Consider the following 23,868-nt stretch of genomic DNA (forward strand, 5'->3'; position numbering starts at 1 on the left):
AGTGATGCCACAGATAACTAGTTTGGCAAAAGTATTATTGGCAAGTAAATGGTTTTGAAATTAATTTTCTCTAATGCAGCTATAATGTCATTACATAGAGTGCTATGATTTGGTACTTTCATTCATGTCACTTGTACTATTTAAAAATATTTAAGTGTTAGAATAGAAAGCCCTTTAATAATATGTAAATGTTCACTGCTAACCTACTGGTGCAATTCTAAGCAATTATTTAATCTCACAACTCCCTTAAGAGGATAATATTATTATCCTCCTCTTTCAGACTAGAGCCAGAAGTACAGGAAGACTAAGTAACGTGGGAAAGGTTTTATAGCTGATAACTGGCTGGGCCAGGATTTAAACTTAGACAATGAACCATCAACCTTGATTGCCATGGAAATGCACATAGTCAAATAATACAGCTTTTGAATACACAGTTTTCTACTATTTACTTGATACTTTACATTTTAAAAGAAAGCCAACCAAGTGTTGTTCATATCTTTTTCTCCTAGTGGCAAAATATTTTATGAGGCAAGTGATAACATTTTATTTTGTATTTGATAAACCACGTATTAGTATGGCCACACATACACACATATAAACACACACACACACACACACAGAGGAAGAGATTTCACAATTAAGGAGTCAGAGATGTTTCATCACCTGTTATCTGTAGGCTGGACCTGGAAGAGCTCATAATTACAGCTCAGAAGTTTGAGAACCATGGAGGATGGAAGGGATACAGTTGTGAGTCTTGAGGTCTGGAAAACCAAGAACCATGAGCTTCGATGTGTGTGAGTAGATGTTATCAGAGTTCAGAGAGCAAATTTACCCCTTAGCTACTTATTTATTCTGGTTAAGTCCCCAAATGATTAAATAAAACCCATCCACACTGGAGTGAACAGATCTCTACTTCCCACACCAATTCAAATTCAATTAGGAAAACATGCTTTAAGGAGGCTATGTTTTTGTGTCTTCTGAAAGCACCCCTTCCAGACACACCCCAAAATAATGTCTTACCACTTATCTGTGTATCCACAAGCAATTCAATGTCACATGTGGAAGTTATTATTACAAATCAAGAAAAATGCCATTCTAAGCAGCTAACATGGGAGAGAAAATGCACAAGAAAAACATGTTTACAAGAATTCCCTTATTTTAAAGAAAATTGCATTAGTACTATTTTTGATTAAAAACCATAATTGTATATGCTTATGGGGTACAATGTGATTGTGGGATATATGTGTGCAATGTGGTATAAGTAAATCAAACCAATTCACACATCTGTTCCCTTACTTACCTGTCCTTTTCAATGATGACATGTGCACGTGCACACATCTCATATTTTTCTTAACCATTTATCCACTCATGGACACTTGAGTGGTTTTAATATCTTAGCTGTTGTAATAATGTTGTAATGAACATGAAGGTACAGATACCTCTTTTGATATTCTGATTTTGCTTCCTTTGCCCATGACACAGAAGGAAGATCAAACAGCAGTTCTGTATTTATTTTGAGGAACCGCCATACTTTTTTCACAGTGGCTGCAATTCCTTCCTCCCGCCTACAATGTATAAGTTCTCTTTCTTCTCGCAAGTTCTTGACATCTTCCATTTTCTCATGTAAGCCACTGTGATGGGGAGATACTGCACTATGATCTTATTTTACTTTTGCTGATAATTGATGTTACTGCACATTTCTGGGGCCATGCTTATGTCTCTCTAGATACTTCATCCATTGACTTTTTTTCTTTTAGTGCCAGTTCTGGAACTTGAATTCAGGGCCTAGACTCTGTCCTTGGCTTTTTTTTTCCCTCAAGGCTAGTTCTTTATCACTTGAACCACAGCTCTATTTCTAGCTTTTTTGTAGTTAATTTGAGATAAACGTCTCACAGACTTTACTGCGCTGGGTTGGCTTCAAACTGAGATCCTCAGATCTCAGTCTCTTGAGTAGCTAGGATTACAAGTGAGCACTACTGGAGCCTGGCACTTTATCCAGTTTTAATTGGGTTATCATCATCATCATCATCATTATCATCATCATCATCATTGTTATTTTGCTACTGAGTTGTTTGAGATTCTTGTACATTTCAAATATTAACCTCTTATCAAATGTGTAGCTTATAGTTGTTTTCTGAGCTGTCTCTTTGCTGTTTGCTGTCTGGAACCTTTTTAGTTTGACACTATCCCTTTTTCTATTTTTGCTTTTGTTGCTTGGTTTTTCAAAGAAACATCATTGCCCAGGTCAATGACAGTCAGTTTTTCCCTTAGCATGTCATCTTCTTGCATTTTTTAGTTTTAAGTCTCATTAAGTTTTTGGACTAATTTTGAGTGGGCTTTTGTGTATGGTATCTGATGAGTTTCATTTTGTTCTACTGCCTGTGTATATCCATTCTTCCAGCACTATTTATTGAAGAGACTGTCCTTACCCTACTGTGTTTACCATAAATCAATTGATCATATATGAATGGACATGTTTCTTAGATCTCTCTCCTGTTCCCTTGTTTAGTGTTTGTTTTTTATGCCAATGCTATTGTTTTATTGCTGTTACTTTTATAATGTTTTCAAATCAAGAAATACAATGCCTTTAGGTTGGCTCTTTGTGTTCAATTGGTTTGGCTATTTGAGGCCTTTTGTGGTTGCATATGAATTTAAGCCTTGATGTTTCTATAAGTAATGACTTTGGAATTTTGATAGAAATTGCATTTAATCTGCAGATTACTACATATAATGTAGACAATTCATGATAATAATTCTTCCAGTCCATGCATATAAGTTTTCATTTATTTATGTTTCCTTTAATTTTTTACCAGTGTTAGATACATAAGCATTTTGCCTTTTCTGGTTAAATATACAGCTAACTTTTTGTTAGCTGTTTGTTTCTGACTTACTTTTTTGGTAGTCTACTAGAAATACTACTGGGTTTGTATGTTGACTTTGTAACCTGAAGCTTTAAACCATTCCATAGTTCTAGCTCTTTCATGGAGCCTTTGTGTTTTTTTAAATGTATAATATCATATCTAGAGGAACTAGAGATAATCTTATTTTTTCCTTTTATATTAGGATATATGTTTTTAAGCTTCTTGTTCTTGTCTAATTGCTCTGGCTAGGATTTCTTGTACTATGTGGTAAAAATATGGTAAAAGAAGCACCCTTTCTTTGTGATCCGAGTGGAAAAGCTTTTAGCTTTTTACCGTTGAGAATGATGTTTATAATGAGTTTCTCACATAAGGCTTTCATGATATTGACATATATTCCTCCTATTCTTTTTTTTAAAAAATTTTATTATCAAACTGATGTACAGAGAGGTTACAGTTTCATATGTTAGGCATTGGATACATTTCTTGTACTGTTTGGTACTTTGTCCCTCATTCCCCCTCCCTATTCTTTTTTTTTTTTAATAAAACAAGCACAGTCTACCTATTCTTAATTCATAGAGAGTTTTTAATCTGAAGGAGCGTTTAACTTTGCCCGATGATTTTTCTTCACCTATTGAGGCGATTATAACATTTTCATCCTTCAATTTTTAACATGTCTCAGCTTTATTGATTTGTTTTTGTTGGACAATCCCAGTATCATAGGTGTAAATCTCTCTTGGTGATGGTGAAAGATTCTTCTCCTGTGTTTTTCAGTTCTAGTTGCTACTATTTTATTGAGTAAATTTACATTCATATTCTTCAGGGAAATTTTCCTATCATTTTATTTTCTTATATGCCTTTGTCTAGCTTTGGTATCAAAGTAGTGCTGTTTCCATAGAATTGCTTTTGAAAATATTCTATCCATGTCACCTTTTTGGATAAATCTGAGCATGAGGCAGAGTTGAGTACAATCCCTACCTGTTCTCCCAACATTTCCTGAGAAGATATGAATGATTTTCCAGCAAAGAATCCCAGAAAGATGAGGAAGCTGAATACCTCTCCAGCTCACCTTCCCTACTTCAGGGGCATTTAGATCATGGTGATGTGCAAGCTTGGGGATGAGCAACACAGTCAAAAGAGCAATTCCTTTTGCTGTACCATTATAGACTTTCTCAGTTTTGGGGTATAAATTGGTATCTCAACCTTATTCCTAGGTTCTGGGATATTCATGTGGATAGTTGGCAGTTAGATTTCTATAGGATGGGGTTGGGGAGAGTGCAGTCACAGAACAATTCCACCATTTTCCTAACATGACTCCTTTCTTTCTTTGTTTTTGAAAAGACAGAGAAAACTGCAGACATTTTCATTCAACCTACCACTAAGTTTATACCTTAAATACATATTCCTCCAGTTTAAATTAAATACTAGTATTTTAAAGTTAGTACTTTTCTTTTGTGCCTCTTATTGGGGCTTGAACTCAGTGCCTGGATGCTGTTCCTGAGCTTTTTTGTTCAAAGCTAGTACTTTACCACTTGAGCCACAGCTCCATTTCCAGCTTTTTGTTATTAATTGAGATAAGAATCTCACAGATTTTACTGCCCTGGGTTGGCTTCAAACTGTGATCCTCAGATCTAAGCTTCCTTTAGGATTGCAGGTGTGAAAAATTGGCGCTCATTTAAATTATCACAAGCTTTCTGGTGTCCCTTATTATAAAAACACTAATCCCATTTTGTTTGTCCATCCTCAAGCTCTCATCCAAACCTCATTATTTGCCGAAGCCCCACCTCCAAATACTATTGCATTGGCAGTAGGGGCTCTTCATAAGGTCTAGGAGGAACACAATTCAGTCCATAGCTTTGTCTTTTCAAAACACTAAATTTTCATGAAAACTTTTCTCCACAGACCTTAGCTCATGAAAAATTCATCTTCCCTGAGTACTGAAGAATGTACTTATTTTACAAATGTTGCAGCTGAAGTGGGCCTCGTGGCAGAGTGCTTTGTTTATTTTAGGATAGGGCTGTGGACAGGAGAGAGGCCTGAGGTGGGGAAAGAACATTGCTCAAGGATGTTGGACTGCCAAAGCCCTGGGACGCCTCACTCCTTCTTACTATCAGAGACCCAAAGTGCTTCTCAATATTCCTGGAAGATTTTGATGTGCACTTTTAGGAAGGACAAAGTAAAATAAAACTGCATATTTTCTTGCTGATACTGATAACTACTTCTTCAATCATTGGAAGCCTAATTTGTAGCATAGTGATTCCTTGCCATCTATCAATTTGGAAAAAAAAAAAAAAGGTGAAATCTTCTCAAACATTCACTGCATATGCAGCCTGGTTGCTGTTGAGATTGCTCATGTTGATTGTTTAGTGTGTCAAAGTAGGTAATCACATAAGGAAATATAGGAAGCATAGTTTGAGAAGGAGCAGAGAACAGATTTATATTCATGATTAGACATTTCCCACTAAATCTAAGATTCAGCCATCAGCTTCTCTGAATAGGGAATTATCTTTGTTCTCAAACAAAAGTAAGGTAAATTTATGTCTCTAGGCAGGTAATAGAGAAAGAGAGAGAGAGAGAGAGAGGGCTATCAGTAAAGCTAACATTTACTATAAAAATTACTATAAAGTAATACATAGTAATTTACTTAAAATTATTACAGTAGGGTTGGGTTATAATTCAGTAGTAAATTGCTCTGGGTTTGATCCCCAATCCTTCCTCCCAAAAAGACAAAACAGATTAAAAGTTACTAAAATAAAAAAGGAGATATTTGAGAAAGTAATCTTTTTATTGTTATTGTAGCATTGATATACAGAGAGGTTATAGTTACATGAATTAGCTAATGAGTAATGACTATACTTCTTTCTGAACCACCTCTCCCTTTCCTTTTCTCTCTCCTGATTTTTCTCCCATCCCTACTTACAATATATCCAGTTGATTTTCCACATAGTGTCTAGTAAAAATCACTGTCATATTTGTTCATCTTTGTTCCACTTTTTATGTGCCCTCTCTTACCTTCCCAAAATACAAACTAACAAATAAGATAAAAGGAAAAGAAAAAAGCAGCCACAATGGTAACTAACAATAACTCTTGTTTCCTTTTCTCGGGGTTCATTTCATAGAATATTATTTCATATGATCATCTGAACATAGCTATTGAGCCTTTGATCACTACTCCTACACATATCCTCCTTTGGCAGTGTGTGAATGTGTAAATATCTAGAGTCCTACATAATTTATCATGTCCCAGTGTGTGTGTGTGTGTGTGTGTGTGTGTGTGTGTGTGTGTAATCATTCAGTATGATTGTATGAGTATGTTTACACATAATACTCAACAGGTACTACTATGCTGCAGGAAGCTTTATTTTCATTGTATCAATCAATATCAACAAGAGTATATTGGAGTATGGAGACAAACAGCCTTCCTACCTCCTACCTGCTATATTTTCTCTAATAAGTGACTGCTGACCACAGTGCTCATTAATGACCCAATAAAAAGGAGCTGCTGATAAACAATGCTAGCTCTTTCTTTTTTTTTTTTTTTTTGGGCCAGTCCTGGGCCTTGGACTCAGGGCCTGAGCACTGTCCCTGGCTTCTTCCCGCTCAAGGCTAGCACTCCGCCACTTGAGCCACAGTGCCACTTCTGGCCGTTTTCTGTATATGTGGTGCTGGGGAATCGAACCTAGGGCCTCGTGTATCCGAGGCAGGCACTCTTGCCACTAGGCTATATCCCCAGCCCTAGCTCTTTCTAATGCACAGAATATTTGATCAGAGCAACTGAAAATTTTCAGGACATCTTAATTTTTGAGACACCTTAGTGAAGTATAAAAGAGTCCATGATTACTGTTGGTAAATAGAAAAACTGAGATAATTGCAAGAAATGCTCTTAACTTGGCAGACTAATTTGATGATTGAATCAGGGATATGAAGTATACACCTGATAATTGGAGTAATTATCATGCCACTTGCATACCACCCATCATGTCTACTTACAGATTTATAGAATATTCTGGCTACCATAAATGAGGAAAACCATGCAAACTGTGTTTCTTTGTGTCTGGATTACTTCACTGAATATACATTTTTTTTCCAAATCTTTCCATTTCCTTATGAATGGTACAATATCATTCTTCCCATTGGATAAGTAGAATTCCATTGTGTAAATATACCACATTTTCCGGATCCATTTGTCCATTGTGGGACATCTGGGCTTAGTACATATCTTAGCTATATTAAATAGTGCTGCTATGAACACGGTTGTGCTGGTGGCTATACTGTGTAGCCTTGTTTGTGTTCTATTGGATAAATGCCCGGGAGTGGGATTGCTGGTTCATAGTATAATTCTATATTTTTGAGGATGCTCCTTATTGTTTTCTAGAGTGGTTGAATAAGTTTACATTCCCACCAACAGTGTAATAGAAAGGGAAAGAAGGGGAGAATGCAGTAAGAATCCATTGCATAACCACACAATCAAGAAAAATAAGGGAAGTGGTAGATCAAAGGGGGTGAAGATGTTCAAGGATGACACGGATCAAGATGAATTGGATACATAAACTGCTTTGTTCAAAAATGAACAAAATAAAGAAATGACTTTATTTTTACTTATTGTGTGGAGACATTTTCCTCCCATTTTTGAGATTATCTTTAAGTACTTGTACAAGGGGTTTCAATTCAACATGTCAGTTTTAATATAATGCTTCTTAGTTAATGTTACCTTTCAATCATTGTCTCATTTATCTCAAAAGAAATGACTTGCATTAAGAATTATTCGTTCCACTTTCAACCATTTTTTGAGTCTTTGTACTTTTTCTATATAAAGACATAATCTACAGTCTTGATAAAAAAATTCACGTTAGTAGCTAATAGGAAAAAGGTGGAATAATTATAGTCATGTATGTTCCTATTGACCTATATGAAGTAAACAAAATAGACATCTATTCCATTATTCATTGATTTCAAAGAACTTTATGAAACAGAGATTGGTCTCTTCTTTATAACAAATTTTCATATGAATGCAAGAGCATAGATCTTGCAAAATCCAAATTAGTTCCAATTAGAACTGATTATTAGAATATAAAACATTATGTACAATATACTTCAAAATAACTAGAAGAGAGGGTTTGACATGTTCTCATCACAAAGAAATGACAAATATGTAAAGTGACGGTCATTCTCACACCGTGCTGTGACCATTACACTATGTGTAATTGAAATAGCAGTCTGTATCCCATAAATATGAACACTTATGATATGTACCAATTAAACAATTGAAGATGGTAAAAAATCATATTTGTTTTAAGATGAATCTCTATAGAAACAATTTATTGTGTTTTTTAAAGAATTTTTTTTTTTTTACTTAATTATTTCCTGCCTGTGCTGGCTTCGAACCGTGATCTTCAGATCTCGGCTTTGAACAGTATTTTGTTCCTGCAGTCATTTTTCTAATTATAGGTCAACTAGTGCCTTGGGGGCCTCAATTCCTCAAACTGTACTGAACTAGAGGAAGGGAGGTAGAAAGAATAGAGATCATGAGTGTTTAATTTACTTGAAGATAAATTTATTGAGAACTAGAGTGGGCCAGACATGTTAGCAGGCATTTTCATGGAGCTTCTATTTTTCTTATAAACCACAGAAGGTAGGTGTGATGGTCTCCATGTTCCAAGCAATGAAATGGAAGCTAAGAAGTTGAAAATTTCTCCTCACTTTCCACCTGGGATTCCCAGTTGCCCCTTACCTCTTGCCTTGACTCCACAAGGCTTCATTTATTTCATCTCCTGAGGCTGATGTTGCACTATGTTGTTGTAGGAGGTCGTGTCTCAATGTTCTTTTCAGCCTCTGTATCTGTGGCTTCTTTCATTCCTCATAGCTTTCTTCTAGAGTCATTAAAACGCAAGTCTCATATTTGAGTAAGTGAATAGACTAACATATATTTAAGCAGCACACCATTCAAATTATTTCCTTAAAAAGCAAATTTCTACCATGGACTTAGGAACCAGCAGATCGCTTTTAGCTAACACAGTTTCTGATGGGCTAATCTCTCCAAAAGATATAAGCAAACCTGAAACAAGTCTCTGTCAATTTTGTTTTGCCTTTGGATGTAACATAGTATTTTAAAAAATGAACCAACTAGAACAATTAGCCCCAAGGCAAAGCAAATGATTCAAATAGCAATCTCTCTTGACCTTCTTTTGCTGAAAAGATTGAACATAAAAACAAAAATGTGGCAGCTCATGGGTTAAAGCTCTGTGTGTGCCTTATTAAGCAAAGGCTTGATGTATTAGTGCCTACCATTACCTTAAAGAAGTAGCTCAAAAAGAGAGATTGGTGTATTCACTTTAGGCTACCAAAAGCACACAACAGATGGGCCACGTGACTTACTTCAGCTGTGTTTGCTGTCTGCAATTGCATAAGTGAGATTTTATTTTTTATCTCCCTAGTTAATTCAACTTTTGTTTGGTTTGAATATCACTATTTGTGTAGCATAAGATTGAAAAGAAAATATTCCAACTCCAGTAGGTGGAAATCAAACTTTCTGTTTTGAAACGGAGACATGATCTTTGGGATGAAGATCCTACCTCTAGAGCTTGGAAGGTATGACTCTAGGTGTCACAGCGTTGACTCCATAGTAGGTGGAAACAACACTCAAGTAATATGGACCTTGATTGTTAGATTTGCAGAGAGGACTAGAATTTTCCATCTTCAAGTTCGTGTTCAGTGGCAGAATGTCCATGATACTTAACTGTTAAACTGTTGTTTAAACACCAGCATTATTTAAAAGCTAGCAGGTAACTTCTAAGCCCATGATATGGCCAGTATGATTCTTTTGTGAGGATGTTATTCTTTGTGAGTTCATTACACTACACAGGGGTATATCTAAAAATTTAAAAGCATTGTAAGTCAGGCTCTAAATTATATATGTAAACTTATAAAAGATCAGAGGCATATATACACACAGACATGTTAACTAAAGCATGGTTTATGTAAGGGAGGTTTCTAATAGTGTAACTCTTGAATAACTAACATAGTTTAACAAAATGAATACCAGAAAGCTGGAATACATGTTGGGTAGGGGAGTATTATATCAAAGGGAGGGGATAGATAAATGGAAAGAGGAAGGGTGGATGAATTCTATCATAATATTCAATATATGTACGCAAATATGGAACTAAGTAACTTTGGGGGGTGGTGGGTGGGGTTGGGAGAGGTAAGAGAAAGGTGGTATTGGTCACCGTGCATTATCCTCACAAACTGACATAAGGAATTTGAACCCTTTGTAAAACTACTTAAGGGTGATGAAAGTAAATAAAAAGTGGAGCAACAAAATGACAGAAAAATAAAATCATTATAACAGCTGACATGCACACACTTGTTAAGGCATGGATTTTGAGTTGCTTGAGACCAGGAATATAAATTTTTTTTTTTTGCCAGTCCTGAGGCTTGAACTCAGGGCCTGAGCACTATCCCTGGCTTCTTTTTGCTCAAAGATAACACTCTGCCAGTTGAGCCACAGCGTCACTTCTGGCCATTTTCTGTTTATGTGGTGCTGGGGAATGGAACCCAAGGCCTCATGTATATGAGGCAAGCACTCTTGCCACTAGACCATATCCCCAGCCCCCAGGAATATAAATTTTAAGTCCAGCTGATTTTGATGAAAATTTTCTTCAGCTGGTCCTGTGAAGAACTGTTTAATTCCGGGCTGAGCAGTGATTCTTTTTATCTAAAGCTCACCAGAAAACAGATTGCTATAAGTTGAACATCTCCATCACAACTTGTATTGAAATTTAATCCCCATTTTGAGATATTAAAAGTGTGGAACCTTAATCTGATTATGATTTTTACAGGCAGGACCTTTGGGAGGTAATTAAGGTTAAACGAAGCCTTAAGGGTGGAACCCAAATGAACAGCTAATATGTGTGTGGGAGGAGAAGAGTTCTAGACTAGCTCCTTCTGTTTGTGCTGCACAATAGAGAAGAACCAATAGAGAAGAACCTTTCCAGATGCCAACCTTGAATTTCCAAGCCCTCAAAACCCTAAGCCAAATGCTTTCTTTGTTACCAATCTGTCATATTCCAACAAGAGAAAATGGAGTAAGGCTCCAACTTTCTTCCGCTGTTGGAAGAAGGTCACTTCTCAGTTGATGCTCACCAGGAGGAGGTGATGGAGCAGTCAGTATAAAATACCAGGAGGAGTAAGCTGGACCAGCAGTTTGGGTGATTCTGAAATGACTCTTTGAAAGCAGTCCAGTAGAGGTTGCAGGGGAAATTGTACGGAGGGAGTTTGTCTTCCTCCATGACTGAAAACCACTGAATTCACATTTCATATAGGAAACACTGTCCAAACTTACTTAATAGAAAGTTGAAAGGGACATTGATCAAGATACATAGTACTCATAAAAACTGACATGCTGAATGAAAACTACTTTGTATAACTACTTAATGATACTTTTTGGAAAAGTTTAACAAGTAATATATTTGGGTAATATATCTGGGAATGTGGCTTAGTGGTAGAGAGTTTGCCTAGCATGCATGAAACCCTGGGTTCGATTCCTCAGCACCACATAAACAGAAAAGACCAGAAGTGGTGCTCTGGCTCAAGGGGTAAGAGTGCTAGCCTTGAGCAAAAGAAGCTCAGTGACAGTGCTCAGGTCTTGAGTTCAAATCCCAGGTCTGGCAAAAAAGTAATATATTTGACTAAAGTACATATTATGTTAGAAAACATTCATGGAGGAAAAGGAAAAGCAAATCCACTTTTTCAATGTTAGAATTGTCTGATCCTGAAATGAGTTAATTCTTCCTTATTTCCATCTCTCCACATCCCTTCTCATCTCTCCACATTCCCCCTTTTTCTTCATTTGCCTCTCTAAACCATATTTTTCCTCATTCTCTTCCTTGTTGTCAAGAGCTAACTTTTCACATGTGGCCTTATTTGTTCACTTTTATTTGATTAACTTTCATCCTTACCTTCACTATTTCCTGTTGTTGTGCCACTCCATGGACCTGCAGTGGACTCTGGGAGGGGGTGGCATCTTACTCCCATGGGAGGCTCTCTGGGGACAGGAGAGTGGGCTCAGAAGTACTCTCAAAATGACTTCAGAGACCTGGCAGGGGAGACTGAAGGGAATTAATTACCTGTTAAAGGCTAGCAGGGAGAATTTCCCATTGGCACCAAGACAGGGAGAGTTGGAAGTTCTTACTTGCTTGTTCACCTATGGGATTATAAAAAAGAAATCGGTAGGCTTGAAAGCTGTTAGTAGGCTGCGGCTGCTGCGTTATTTTGGCGGGAACGATGGCGTCCTTCCAGTGGCCCCGGACGTCGAGGCGGGGCTGCGGGGCGTTGCAGGCAGCACGATGTGGTGATGGTGACCGGCTGTTGCCACGGCGAGCTGGATAAGATCTACGAGACGCTGGCGGTGGAGGAGCGGCGCCGCCCCAGCTCGGTGGACCTGCTGCTGTGCTGTGGCGACTTCCAGGCGGTGTGGTGCGCAACCAGGCCGACCTGCGTTGCATGACTGTGCAGCCCCGCTACTGCCACATGCAGAACTTCTACCGATATTATTCTGGAGAGAAAAAGGCCCCAGTTCTCACTATCTTCATTGGGGGAAACCATGAAGCTTCGAATCATTTGCAAGAGTTACCTTATGGTGGCTGAGTGGCACCAAACATTTATTATTTAGGTTTGGCAGGTGTGGTGAAATATCGAGGTGTGTGGATTGGTGGCATCTCTGGTGTCTTCAAATCTCACGACTATTGAAAAGGTAATTTGAGTGTCCCCCTTACAATTCGTCTACAATAAGGAGTATATATCATGTTGAAGGAGTATATATCGTATTGAAGTCTATAAATTAAAAGCTGGAGCAGCCTATAGATATATATTCTTATCTCATGATTGGCCCAGAAGTATCTATCCCTATGGGAATAAGAAGCAACTCCTGAAGACCAAGTCTTTTTTTCAGACAAGAGGTGGAGAATAACACTCGGAACTTGTGGATCATCTGAAGCCCACTTAGTGGTTCTCCGCCCACCTCCACGTCAAATTCGCAGCCACAGCCAAAGCAATGAGGTTATTAGCCTTGGACAAATGCTACCACATAGAGACTTTCTTCAGGTCTCAGAAATCGCACATGACCCCAGTGCTTCTGACCAGCTGGAGTGTGACGTGGAATGGCTCGCTGTGCTCCGGGCCACTGACGACCTGGTGAACGTGACCGGGGGCCTGTGGAATATGCCCGAGAACAATGGCCTGCATGCACGGTGGGATGACAGTGCCACTGAGGAAGCCATGAAGGAGGTTCTGGACAGCGTGAACCAGGACCTCAAAGCGCCCTGCAACTTTAGCGTCACCGCAGCCTGCTGAGACCCCAGCAAGCCGCAGGCCCCCGGGCAGCCGGTCCACAGGATCAATCCTCAGACTACTGAGTTCTATGCTCAACTCGCATCACGGACATTAACGTGAGGCTTCAGGAGGCCAAGCAAGAGCACCCCCCGTGTGGGGAATACGAAGAGCAAGAGGAGGGCCTGGAGCAACGACTCTGGAGAAGACCAGAGTGAATACACCCCACCTCCCCGACATATCCGCCCTGTCCTCCATTAATCTCGATGAGTTCACGCTGGAGGAGGAGGAGGAGGAGGAGGAGGAGGAGGAGGGGGAGAGCTGTGAAAGTTTGCCCAGTGACATGAACACTCCCTCGGTAGAACTTTCTTCCAGTCAGGCTTCTGATCTTTCCACAAGCTTTTCTGATGTGAGGATCTTGCCAGAGTCCATGATTGTGCCTTCTCATGACTTAATGGGCTCTCCACCAGGTACAGAAGGGACCCCAGAGGATGATGGGAAGGGGTTCACTGAGATGCTATTGAAGAGGCTGAGTAGTGAACACGAACCCGAACAGAGAAAGAAAATTAAGAGGAGGAATCAAGCCATCTATGCAGCAATAGATGATGAAGATGATGAAGCATAAGACATGGACTTCACTTCCTATTATGTGTACATATGTGATTTTTTTTGAGAACCTATTTTTCGAGTTGGGTTTTTGATACGAGGAATACCTTTGTAATAATGAAGTTTAAAAAGGGGATTTTTTTCCAAATTTTTATTATCAAACTGATGTACAGAGAGGTTACAGTTTCATATTTTCGTTAGGCATTGGATACATTTCTTGTACTGTTTGTTACCTTGTCCCTCATACCCCCCTCCCCCCTCCCCCTTACCCTTTCCCCCCCTGAGGTGTTCAGTTCACTTACACCAAACAGTTTTGCAAGTATTGCTTTTGTAGTTGTTTCTCTTTTTTTACCCTGTGTCTCTCAATTTTGGTATTTCCTTTTAATTTCCTAGTTCTAATACCAGTATACACGGTTTCCAATATACTCAGATAAGATTACAGAGATAGTGTAGATACAATCACAGGAAGGTGATACAAAAACATCATCAATAGTAGAAGCTACAGATACACATAGGATGTTGAAAGTAGTTACAACTTTAAAGATACCAACTTTGTCTTTAGGTTTTTATATGTTTTAGACATAAACGCATGAAAGTTTCCTGTATGGTCTTTATTGACCTATGTCACTAACCTCCATTTCTAGGCACTCACTGCTCATGTGCTTCATGCAAACACGTCTTCTGCAATATGGGACTATAAACGCAAAGGACACATGGATTTTTTTTCAGGGAGTTAAAATTACTATAAATATTTATTCAAAAAGAGGTATTTATGTTTTTCAAAGCCACATCAGTTTTGTACATATAATTATGTGTCCCTCCTTTTCATGATTATCTGGTCCCCGATCAGCTTAATATCCATCAGAAGTAAATTGCAATTGGAAATGATTAAAAAAAAAGAAAGCTGTCAGCAGACCAACACCCAAAACAGAGCCAAGAGTCTGGGGTTCTAATTCAGTAAAGCACATGCCTAGCATGCACTAGGTCCTGCGTTTCATTCTGACCATGGAAATAAGGGAGGGAGGGAGGGAGGGAAGGAAAAGGAAGGAAGTGATTAAGCGAGATATACTTGTCTTTTCTTAGTTTAAGTTTCATTTGCCCTTTTCTTTTGTAAATTCAAGATAGAAGCATACATCAATGATGTACACTCCATTCTCGATATAAAAGTCAATAGCAATATTGCTTACACAGAAATGGTGAAACAAACAGTGAACCAATTTAGCAGTGACACCCATTAGACATTGGAAATGAAGAGCACAACTATTGGGGGAGGGAAAACGGGAGGGGAAAACTTGGGGGTGATATTGTTCAAAATGAAATGTACTCATTACCTGACTCATGTAACTGTAACCCCTCTGTATGTCACTTTTACAATAAAATTTTAAAAAATATTGATGAAGCTGGGGGCCAGTGGCTTACACCTGTAATCCTAGCTACTCAGCAGGCTGAGATCTGAGGATTGTGGTTCAAAGCCAACCCAGGGCAAGAAAGTCCATGAGACTCTTACCTCCAATTAACCACCAGAAAACTAGAAGTGGCACTGTGGTTCAAGTGGTAGAACATTAGCCTTAAGCTGAAGAGCTCAGGGACAACACCCAGGCACAGAATTCAAGCCCCACAACTGACGATAAAAAAATTGCTGATTTGTACTTGTAATGAACAGCAAAGCAATTTGTGTTTCAACATTTCTCCCCTTATATATACCATGCTTGGTAATTTAATTTCTTTCTATTTTGATTCCTTAACTAAATACATAAAGTCCTCTTCTTGCTCTAAAAAATTGCTCTAAGTACTTCTTTGCTGCCTGTGACTTAAATGTTATACTTTAATTAAATTATCATTTTGTCCAATATGTTTTATAGTTCTCCTTTGATGTATCAGTTATTTAGAGACACATTCTTTAAATTCCAAATATTTGAGCATTTCTCTAGATATTTTATTGGAAATTGGGAATTTAATGCAACTGTGATAAAAAGTATACTGTGTATACTGTTAATCTCCCCCCCCCCTCCCTTTTGTATGCCAATATTCAGGCTTGAACTCAGGGCTTCACATTCTTGCTTGGCTTCTTCAGTTAAGGCTGGAAATCTATCAAATGAGCCATAGCTCCATTTCTGGCTTTTTGATGCTTAATTACAGACATGAATCTCACAGACTTTTCTGCCCAGACTGGCTTTAACATTGATCTTCAAATTTCAGCCTCTTGAGTAGCTAGGATTACAGTTGTGAGCCACCAGTTCCCAGCTTTTTTTCCCCAAATTAATTCCAACTTGTTTGAAGGCAGAATATATAGGCTGCCTTACTTAATATTCCATGTGTGCTTGAAAATACAATAGAACATGCTGTTAGAGTGTGCTATTCTAGAAACATCGACTAGATCAAGTTGTTTCTTAGTAGTGGCAATGCTTTTCAACATTTTGCTTGCTTTTATTTGTCTTTCATGTGAATTGAGAAAAGGATATTAAATGTAATCATGTCAAGTATGATTGTGAATTGTTATTTTCTGCCCTCAGCCAACTGTTTGTATTTGCCTTGTGGGAGAATGGTGTCTCTATTTCCCTGCTCTGTCCCCATCTTTTTCCTTAGTCCTTGGTGAAGATGCATGGGAAATAACTGGCTGCTGGCTACTGATTTTTCTTCATTTTCCTCTTCCTCTTCTTGTCTTGAATAACTGGGGCCATAAAATATTCATAGTAGCCCATTGCTAGCCTTAGAAATGCAGGTAACTATTTAGTACATTCTTCTTCCAGGCTTTACCTACTCCCAGTTTTCTCTGTTGAGTACAAATGCAGCCACAGGCTCTAGCCCCCAAACCTAAAAGCTGGTATCCTCCTGTGTCCTCTAATATTTACTTTTCAGTACAACCACAATGGGGTACTTCCTGTTCTTATGCTATATAAAGGTCAAATCAGTCACTCCTCGGTTCATTGCTTGTTTGTTGGTTTGCTGTATTACATTCAAATGGAAAACAGTTTCTGTTTCACAGGAATTCCCTTACCTGTCTTTAAAATGTTGCTTTCCTTGATAACCTTTCTTAGCTGGATTCATGTCTACATACACACTGTGGGTCATCTCATTCATGTCTAACAGCTTCAGCTTTCAACTGAAGACTGAAATGCAGCGACCCAGAGCCTCCTGCTGTCTAGGTTTACACATTAACCTGTCTTAAGATGTAATCTCTAGCTAGGTGCCAGGGCTCATGCCAGTAATCCTAGCTGCTCAGGAGGCTCAGATCTGAGGATCGCAGTTCAAAGCCAGCCCAGGCAGGAGACTCTTATATCCCATTCACTACCAGAAAATCAGAAGTGGTGCTGTGTTTCAAGTGGTAGAGTGCTAGCCTTGAGCTTCAGAGTTTCAGAACAGCACCCAGGCCTAGAGTTCAAGCCCTACAACCACCACCACCACCACCAACAAAGCAGATGTAATCTCTAGATGCCTCTCCCTCCTTCCTTCCCTTCCTTCCTTCCTTCCTTCCTTCCTTCCTTCCTTCCTTCCTTCCTTCCTTCCTTCCTTCCTTCCTTCCTTCCTTCCTTCCTTCCTTCCTTCCTTCCCTCCCTCCCTCCCTCCCTCCCTCCCTCCCTCCCTCCCTCATTGCCAAATTAAAATCCTTAACTGTAATGCTACATAAGTTGCCACTTTTTAACCTTAGAGTTTATACATTTTAAGCTATGTTTAAAATACATTCATCTGCATTCTATGTAATAAAGATATTCTCTTAAATTTTCTTCTTCTAGGCTTATAATTTACTCATAGCAATCCACTTGTAGTTCACTTAGCTCAGTTCTATGTTGATCCATGTAGCAAATCAATTATCCCTTTTTTATTTACTAAAGGATTTGCCTTTTGTTGATCATATACACAAGAAAATTATGGCTTGGAAATGTAAATTGTTTGCCTTGAAACATAAACAAATAAGAAAGCTGTGATTCTCTTCTAGATTTCCCTCCCTCCCTCCCTTCTTTCCCCTTTCCTTCCTTCCCTCCTCTTCCCCCTCCTCTTCTTTTTCCTCTTCTACTCTTCTTCCATTTAATTACCTGTTCTTGAACTCTGTGTGTGTGTGTGTGTGTGTGTGTGTGTGTGTGTGTGTGTGTGTGTATGTGCCCATGTGTATCCCATTACTAGGGCTTGAACTCAGGGCCTGGGCTCCATCCTTTAAAATTTTTTTCTAATGGCTTAGCATGCTACCACTTGAGCCACAGTTTTTTTTTTTGTTTTGTTGTTAATGAGAGATAGGATCTCATAGACTTTCCTGCTGGAGCTGACTTCGATCCACAATTCTCAGATCTCAGCTTCCTGAGTAGCAAAACTCCCCAAAAGAATGAAGTGGAGGAGTGACTCAAGCTGGGCTGTCTTTGAACCCAATCCTCAAATCTCATCCTCCTGGATAGTTAGATATACAGGCATGAGCCACAAGCGCCCATCTTTCTTGAATTCTCTATCTCACTGAAAGTAACACCATTCTTTTCACTGTGTGGTTAGGCAAACTAGAACTTGGATATTACCCTCAGCTTCTATTTCTTCCCCAACCAAATCAACATTCAATGCTATTCGTTCACCTGCTAAGTGCTGCTGTCACTTCACACTTTGCCAGTGACACACTTGCCATCACTTACTGTGGCTTCTTTACACATTCCTCAGTGGTATCCATCTCCCTGCACAGGGTCTCAACTAAGTGACAATCGGATCAGTTGTCCTGGTGGCCCTACTCATCCTGCCCCTCTTGAAATCTGCAGTTGCTTCCCTTCATGGTATGGAAGGACCTAGCACAGCAGTCCCACACCATATTTTTGGAAGAATACAGAAGAGGTAAATATCAAAACAGTCATGAAAGATACTCAAGACTTTTTCTGAGCTGTGCCAACTTTCCAACTTAACATGGCACTTCGCTACCTGCCTTCCTTTGTCCTTCATCCCCCAGCGACGTTCAAGCCTCTTAGAGTTTCAGGAACAAACCTCCTTGCCTTTGACATCATTTTTGATTCTTTTTAAAATGAGGAGTTTTCTTTGGTTTCTCCTGGTAACATTTAGTAGGTCTGTTCCTTCAGATCAAACTGGAGAAATCTCTGCTCTGGCAGTTAAAGATCTAAGCAGATCATAGGTTAGACTTTCAGAGAATATCCTTGTGAAAGGGGAGCTTGGTACATCCCACTCAATGTATCACACTTAGCACATGCATGGCCTAAAGTAACAACTCACAAAAGGAGAAAGAAAAAGGTGTGAGTTCTACTCAGGTTATGGCATATTAGTATATCAGAAAATGGCTGTGGCATAAGCCTGTGCAGTCTGCTTTTTTGTTAATTATTAAGGATACTTCTTTGATTGAGAGAAAATCAATGAACAAATTTAATGTCAAAACATATTTAGAGAGGCCATGATAGGGCAGAAGATGATAGGAACCTAATATAATCTATTTTTTCCTGTTTCTATTGTGGGAGTGGTAATAAAGTAGTATTGGGGGAAAAATAGAACCTTTTTCCATCATTTTTCTTTTTGAGACTAGTTGCCTGGTGAGAGTTAAGCACATACAGGAAGAAATCTCAGCCTGTCATTAATGGGCTTCAGGCAGTAGGAGGAAGGCTTGAGAGTTTAAGAGCTTGCCAGAAGGGTTTGGACAGTGTAGGTCACATCAGCCTAGGTAAAGGATTGAACAGGGAATGCTAAAAGGAGAGAGGCAAGGACATGTTAATAATCCTGATTTGATGAGCCACCGTGCTTTTGACACATTTGATTTTGCCTTATTTTCATCTTGGTACCTTTATGGCACACACAGGGAAATGCTTGAAATTACTGCCCTTCTGATCTGAGTTAAGTTTTTGTGAAGTACAAATTCAGATGAGTTATTCATATTAGTTAAATGCTGTCAGTTTTCTTAGCTTAGTGTTCTTTCTCCTTTTTTTTTTTGGTGTCAGGACTGGGGCTTGAACTCAGGACCTAAGCTCTGTCCTCTACTTTTTCATTCAAGGTGAACACTCTATAACTTGAGTCACAGCTCCACTGACTAATTTGCAGTAATAGCCTCCTGAGCTTTCCTGCTCAAGCTGGCTTTGAACTGTGTGAGCCACAGACTCCTGTCTCCTTCTCTATCTTTACCCACTGTCAGTGTACCACCTGACGAGATGAAGGTATGGCTTGATGGGGAAATGCCTTGTCTTAAGGAGGCTGCCTCTAGATTTATAGATGTAAGGAGGATGTGGTTGAACCAGAAAAAGTAAAGAAAACCTGTGAAAACCAGCCATTATTTTATCTTTAGGTTAAGCAATTGAAGAAATTTTCCTTTATTGTTCAAAAAACATAAACCAGACAGAGGGGATTTTTTTTTACCATGTGGTAAAAACCTAAGAATAAAACCCACCAAGTTAAAACACATACCCATACTTGCACAAGAATCTGGCTGCATCATGTTCCAATTGCATGATATTGAGTAAAACTGTGGCCTCTCTGTGGCTCAGAGCTCTCATCTACTCAGAGGGGTGGGAGGTTGGGACTATGGCTTGCCTTTCATATTTCATCATTTTGTGAAAGAAAATTTTGAGAAACTACCTAAAAGTATTTGAGTAATGTAAAGTGCTATAGAAAGGAAAGCTATCATTATTTTGCTGTTTTCATGATTATATGCTAGGCTCTGGACTTGTCCACCTGTCCCACAAATGGAGTTGTTAGGATATTTGTCTGTATGACACAATATCATGCAGGAACTTAGAATTCAGATTGGAGCTCTGCCATTTCTTTTTGGTGACATAGAAGAAGCTCATTTCACAAGACCTTAATCCTCCCTGGCTGATTCTCTTTCTCTAAAAATTGTACAATGGAGTTTATTATGATTTATATACATATGTACATGTATATATATAACACATATACACATGTATAACACATATACATACATATGCACATATACATACATGCACACACATATATATATGAATATGTGTGTACCTATATATGTATATATAAATACTCTGGTCATGTTTACCCCATCTGTTACTCTTTCTTATACTTTAGACCCTTCTTTATGTTTTTTTTAGTATATTTCATTATGCTTTTTCCCTTCTACCTTCTCCTTTAGCCCTCTTGCCAGATTCTTCCATCAAAGAATGGCCCTTTTCTATTAAAGTCCTTATTTTTATTTTGTTTGAATGTGGATTCTGCATATGAGAAATGCCCTGTGATATTTGTCTTTCTGAGTCTGGCTTATTTATTTCACTTACAATTTCACCCATTTTCCTGAGAATGGCCACATCTCATTCTTCTTTGTGACTGAATAGTACTCCATATCATGTGTACATACTTATTTACTTTTATTCTTTGGTCTGTTCATGGTACCTATGTGATTCTGTAGCTTGTCTATTGTGAGCAGTGCTGTGATAAACAAGACCATTCAGCCATCTCGATTGCAGGTTGACTTAAATTTCCTTCTCATCAATGCCAAAGAGTAGCATCACATCATCATGGGGGGAGTTCTAGCTTTAGTTTATTTAAGGAAGCTCTACACTAATTTTTTCCAGGGGTTGCACTAATTCATATTCCCACCACCAGTGTATAAAAGTTCCTTTTCCCCTACATCCTTGCCAGCATTTGTTACTTATATTCTATATATTGTTACATAACATGATTCTTATGCATTTGGTCAACATACCAGAGAGTCTCTTTGGGATTTTACTTAGTTCTGTGAGGGAAAAAAATCATCTTCACCAGTGATTGTTTAGAATCCATATTCCTCTTCAGTTCATCTCGCTTCATAATTACAGTTGTATTATTCAATTCATAGACTTTCTATACCAGAGGCTTCCTAGAAATTATTTTTCTATACATTCCCTTTAGTGAAGACATCCAAGTTAGGCCAAACTGCTCATCCCCAGCAAATATCAAGTTCCCTCTTAGAAGAGTTCTAAGACACTATATTATGGAAAATATTAAGGATATTTTCAGAGGAATGACTCACTGCAAAGGGATACAGATATACTTCCTGAATCAACAATTCATATATTTGACCCCCTATACCTATAATTCTAGAGGAAAAATGCATAAATAGTAAGAAAGCTCCAAGGCAACTTGCCTTTTTCTTTTCCTGCCTATGCTGGAGCTTGTACTTGGGGCTTAGGCACTGCCCCTTAGTTGTTTTGCTCACTGGTGAGCTACCTACCACTTGAGCCACACCTCCACTTTCAGCTTTGTTTTTTGCTGTTTAGTTGGAGAAAAGAGTTTCCTAGATGTTTCTGCCTGGGCTGGCTTCCAACCATGATCCTTAGATCTCAGCCTCCTGAATAGCTAGGATGACAGGCGTGAGCCATGGATGCCCAAAAACTTTCCTTGTCTTTAATAAAGCACAGTCATCTTTTTGATTTCTAAATACCATTTTCTTCGTAAGATGCAACCTATTCCTGGCTTTTCTTCCCAAAGCTAATAAATGTGAGATGAAATTTACATAACTGGTGTTGAGAATTCATTAATATCCAGGAAGAAGATCCATGCAATATAGATAACAATAGTTTGAAAATTTCAAGTTTTCAAAACTATCATGTATCATATAGAAATATAAGGTCATAAACATTTTCTGAAAAAAAAACAACCCTAGATGATCCAACATTGAAACTCTTACATTATTTTTCTGGTTTAGGTAAAGAAGTTACTAGCTTTGAGTCATCCGATAGTACCACTCCAAAAGGTTGTACAAATCTAACAAATTTGCCAGGGTCATGAAGAAACTTATTATTTTTTATTACTATTACTATTATTATTGGAAGTACATCAGTTTTAACTCAGGACTTTACACTTTCTAGGCAGATACTTAACCACTTGAGCTGTGCTCCCAGCTCCAATGAAGAGCTTTGAAAGTATTAGTGACAACTCTAATAATTATTTTATATTTATTCTCTTTTCCACTTACTTTTATAAATAGCATCTATAAAGAAAATACATTTAGAGGACATTTATAGGAGACAGTGGTGTGTAATTTGTCTTTCTTGAAATGTATATTTTATGAAATGGTCTAGAGCCACACATTGTGCTGTCTGCCTTAAATCCGAGCATTCTGGAGGCTGAAGCAGGATGATCATGTGTTTGAGGTTGGGTGGGTTTATAATAAGATGCTGTTTCAAATAAAAACAAATAAAATGTGCTAAAGGTACTAATAGATCACCAGATCCTCCCTTCCCTTGGTTAACTAACTCTAGAGAAATACACAAAAAGGAATTATTTGAAAATGCTGAATTTTAGGGCCTTAATCATGAAGTTATGTCATAAGGCAGTTGACCCAACACTTGACAGATTATTTCAACCTCATTCTAAAAATAACCCAATAACTTGAAGGGAACCCAGAAGTAAAATACTTAAGCTTTTTTTTTTTTTTTTTGGTTTCTCTTCCTTTGACTGACCAGTTCTATCAGTGACCTGTGAAGAAATCCAGGCATCTGTTTAACAAGAAAGTCCTAGAAGTCTCACTGAACATGCCTCAGAGCAAGAGAAATTAAGAATGGGCATGTTAGTTTTGTGTGTGGCTTTCAGAGTGAGTTAAAAAAAAATTATACCTGGCATCAACAAATAAAGAGGTAGCCAGAATAACATTAAGAGTTAATAAATGTCATAGTATTTTTTATTTCATATGCTCCAATTTCAGCAGTTGTATCCACAATATCCTCTGGTTCATGTTTGTGCAACAGGGACCCAATCAGAGCCACACATGGCTTCTCATCTTCATCCTGTAAGTAGGCCATCCTGTAAGTAGGCCTGTCCATCTGCAGGTCCAGCAGGATCTTACTCTGCTGTTTCCAACCTCATTTTTCAATGGTCTCCCCTGGTGGCTATATTTAAGTCACACTGATCTTCCTTCAGTTTTTCAAATATACAAAATTGTATCCTACCTGAGGGCCTTTGCACATGCTGCTCTCACTGCTTAGAACTATCAGTTTCTTCCATTGTTTGCATAACTAATCTCTTGTTTTTTCAGGACTCATTTTACAAATCACTGGCTTCTCTGGCTACGCTTAGTCACAGTTTTGTTGCCTAAAATTATTCTCTATAGTATCCTTTGGATTGTTTTCTCTGCTGCATTTGCTGTACTTTTCTTTTTAGAAAAATT

General features: G+C 38.3%; 1 protein-coding gene and 1 pseudogene across 1 annotated transcript in view; both read left to right on the plus strand.

The window, feature by feature from the left end:
* The window catches only part of LOC125353670, a gene marked incomplete at its 5' end in the record, with an annotated part of 258,574 nt that overhangs the window by 25,537 nt on the left and 209,169 nt on the right, over positions 1–23,868 (plus strand). The window contains 4 exons of the mRNA XM_048349341.1: positions 12,109–12,332; positions 12,896–13,190; positions 13,309–13,803; positions 14,912–14,986. Coding sequence (XP_048205298.1) covers positions 12,109–12,332; positions 12,896–13,190; positions 13,309–13,803; positions 14,912–14,986 — 1,089 coding nt within the window. The remainder of the gene's footprint in view (positions 1–12,108; positions 12,333–12,895; positions 13,191–13,308; positions 13,804–14,911; positions 14,987–23,868) is intronic.
* LOC125353042 lies at positions 12,129–13,932 on the plus strand (annotated as a pseudogene).

Source organism: Perognathus longimembris, chromosome 6 (genome assembly GCF_023159225.1).
Source record: "Perognathus longimembris pacificus isolate PPM17 chromosome 6, ASM2315922v1, whole genome shotgun sequence".
Taxonomy (NCBI): Eukaryota; Metazoa; Chordata; class Mammalia; order Rodentia; family Heteromyidae; genus Perognathus; species Perognathus longimembris.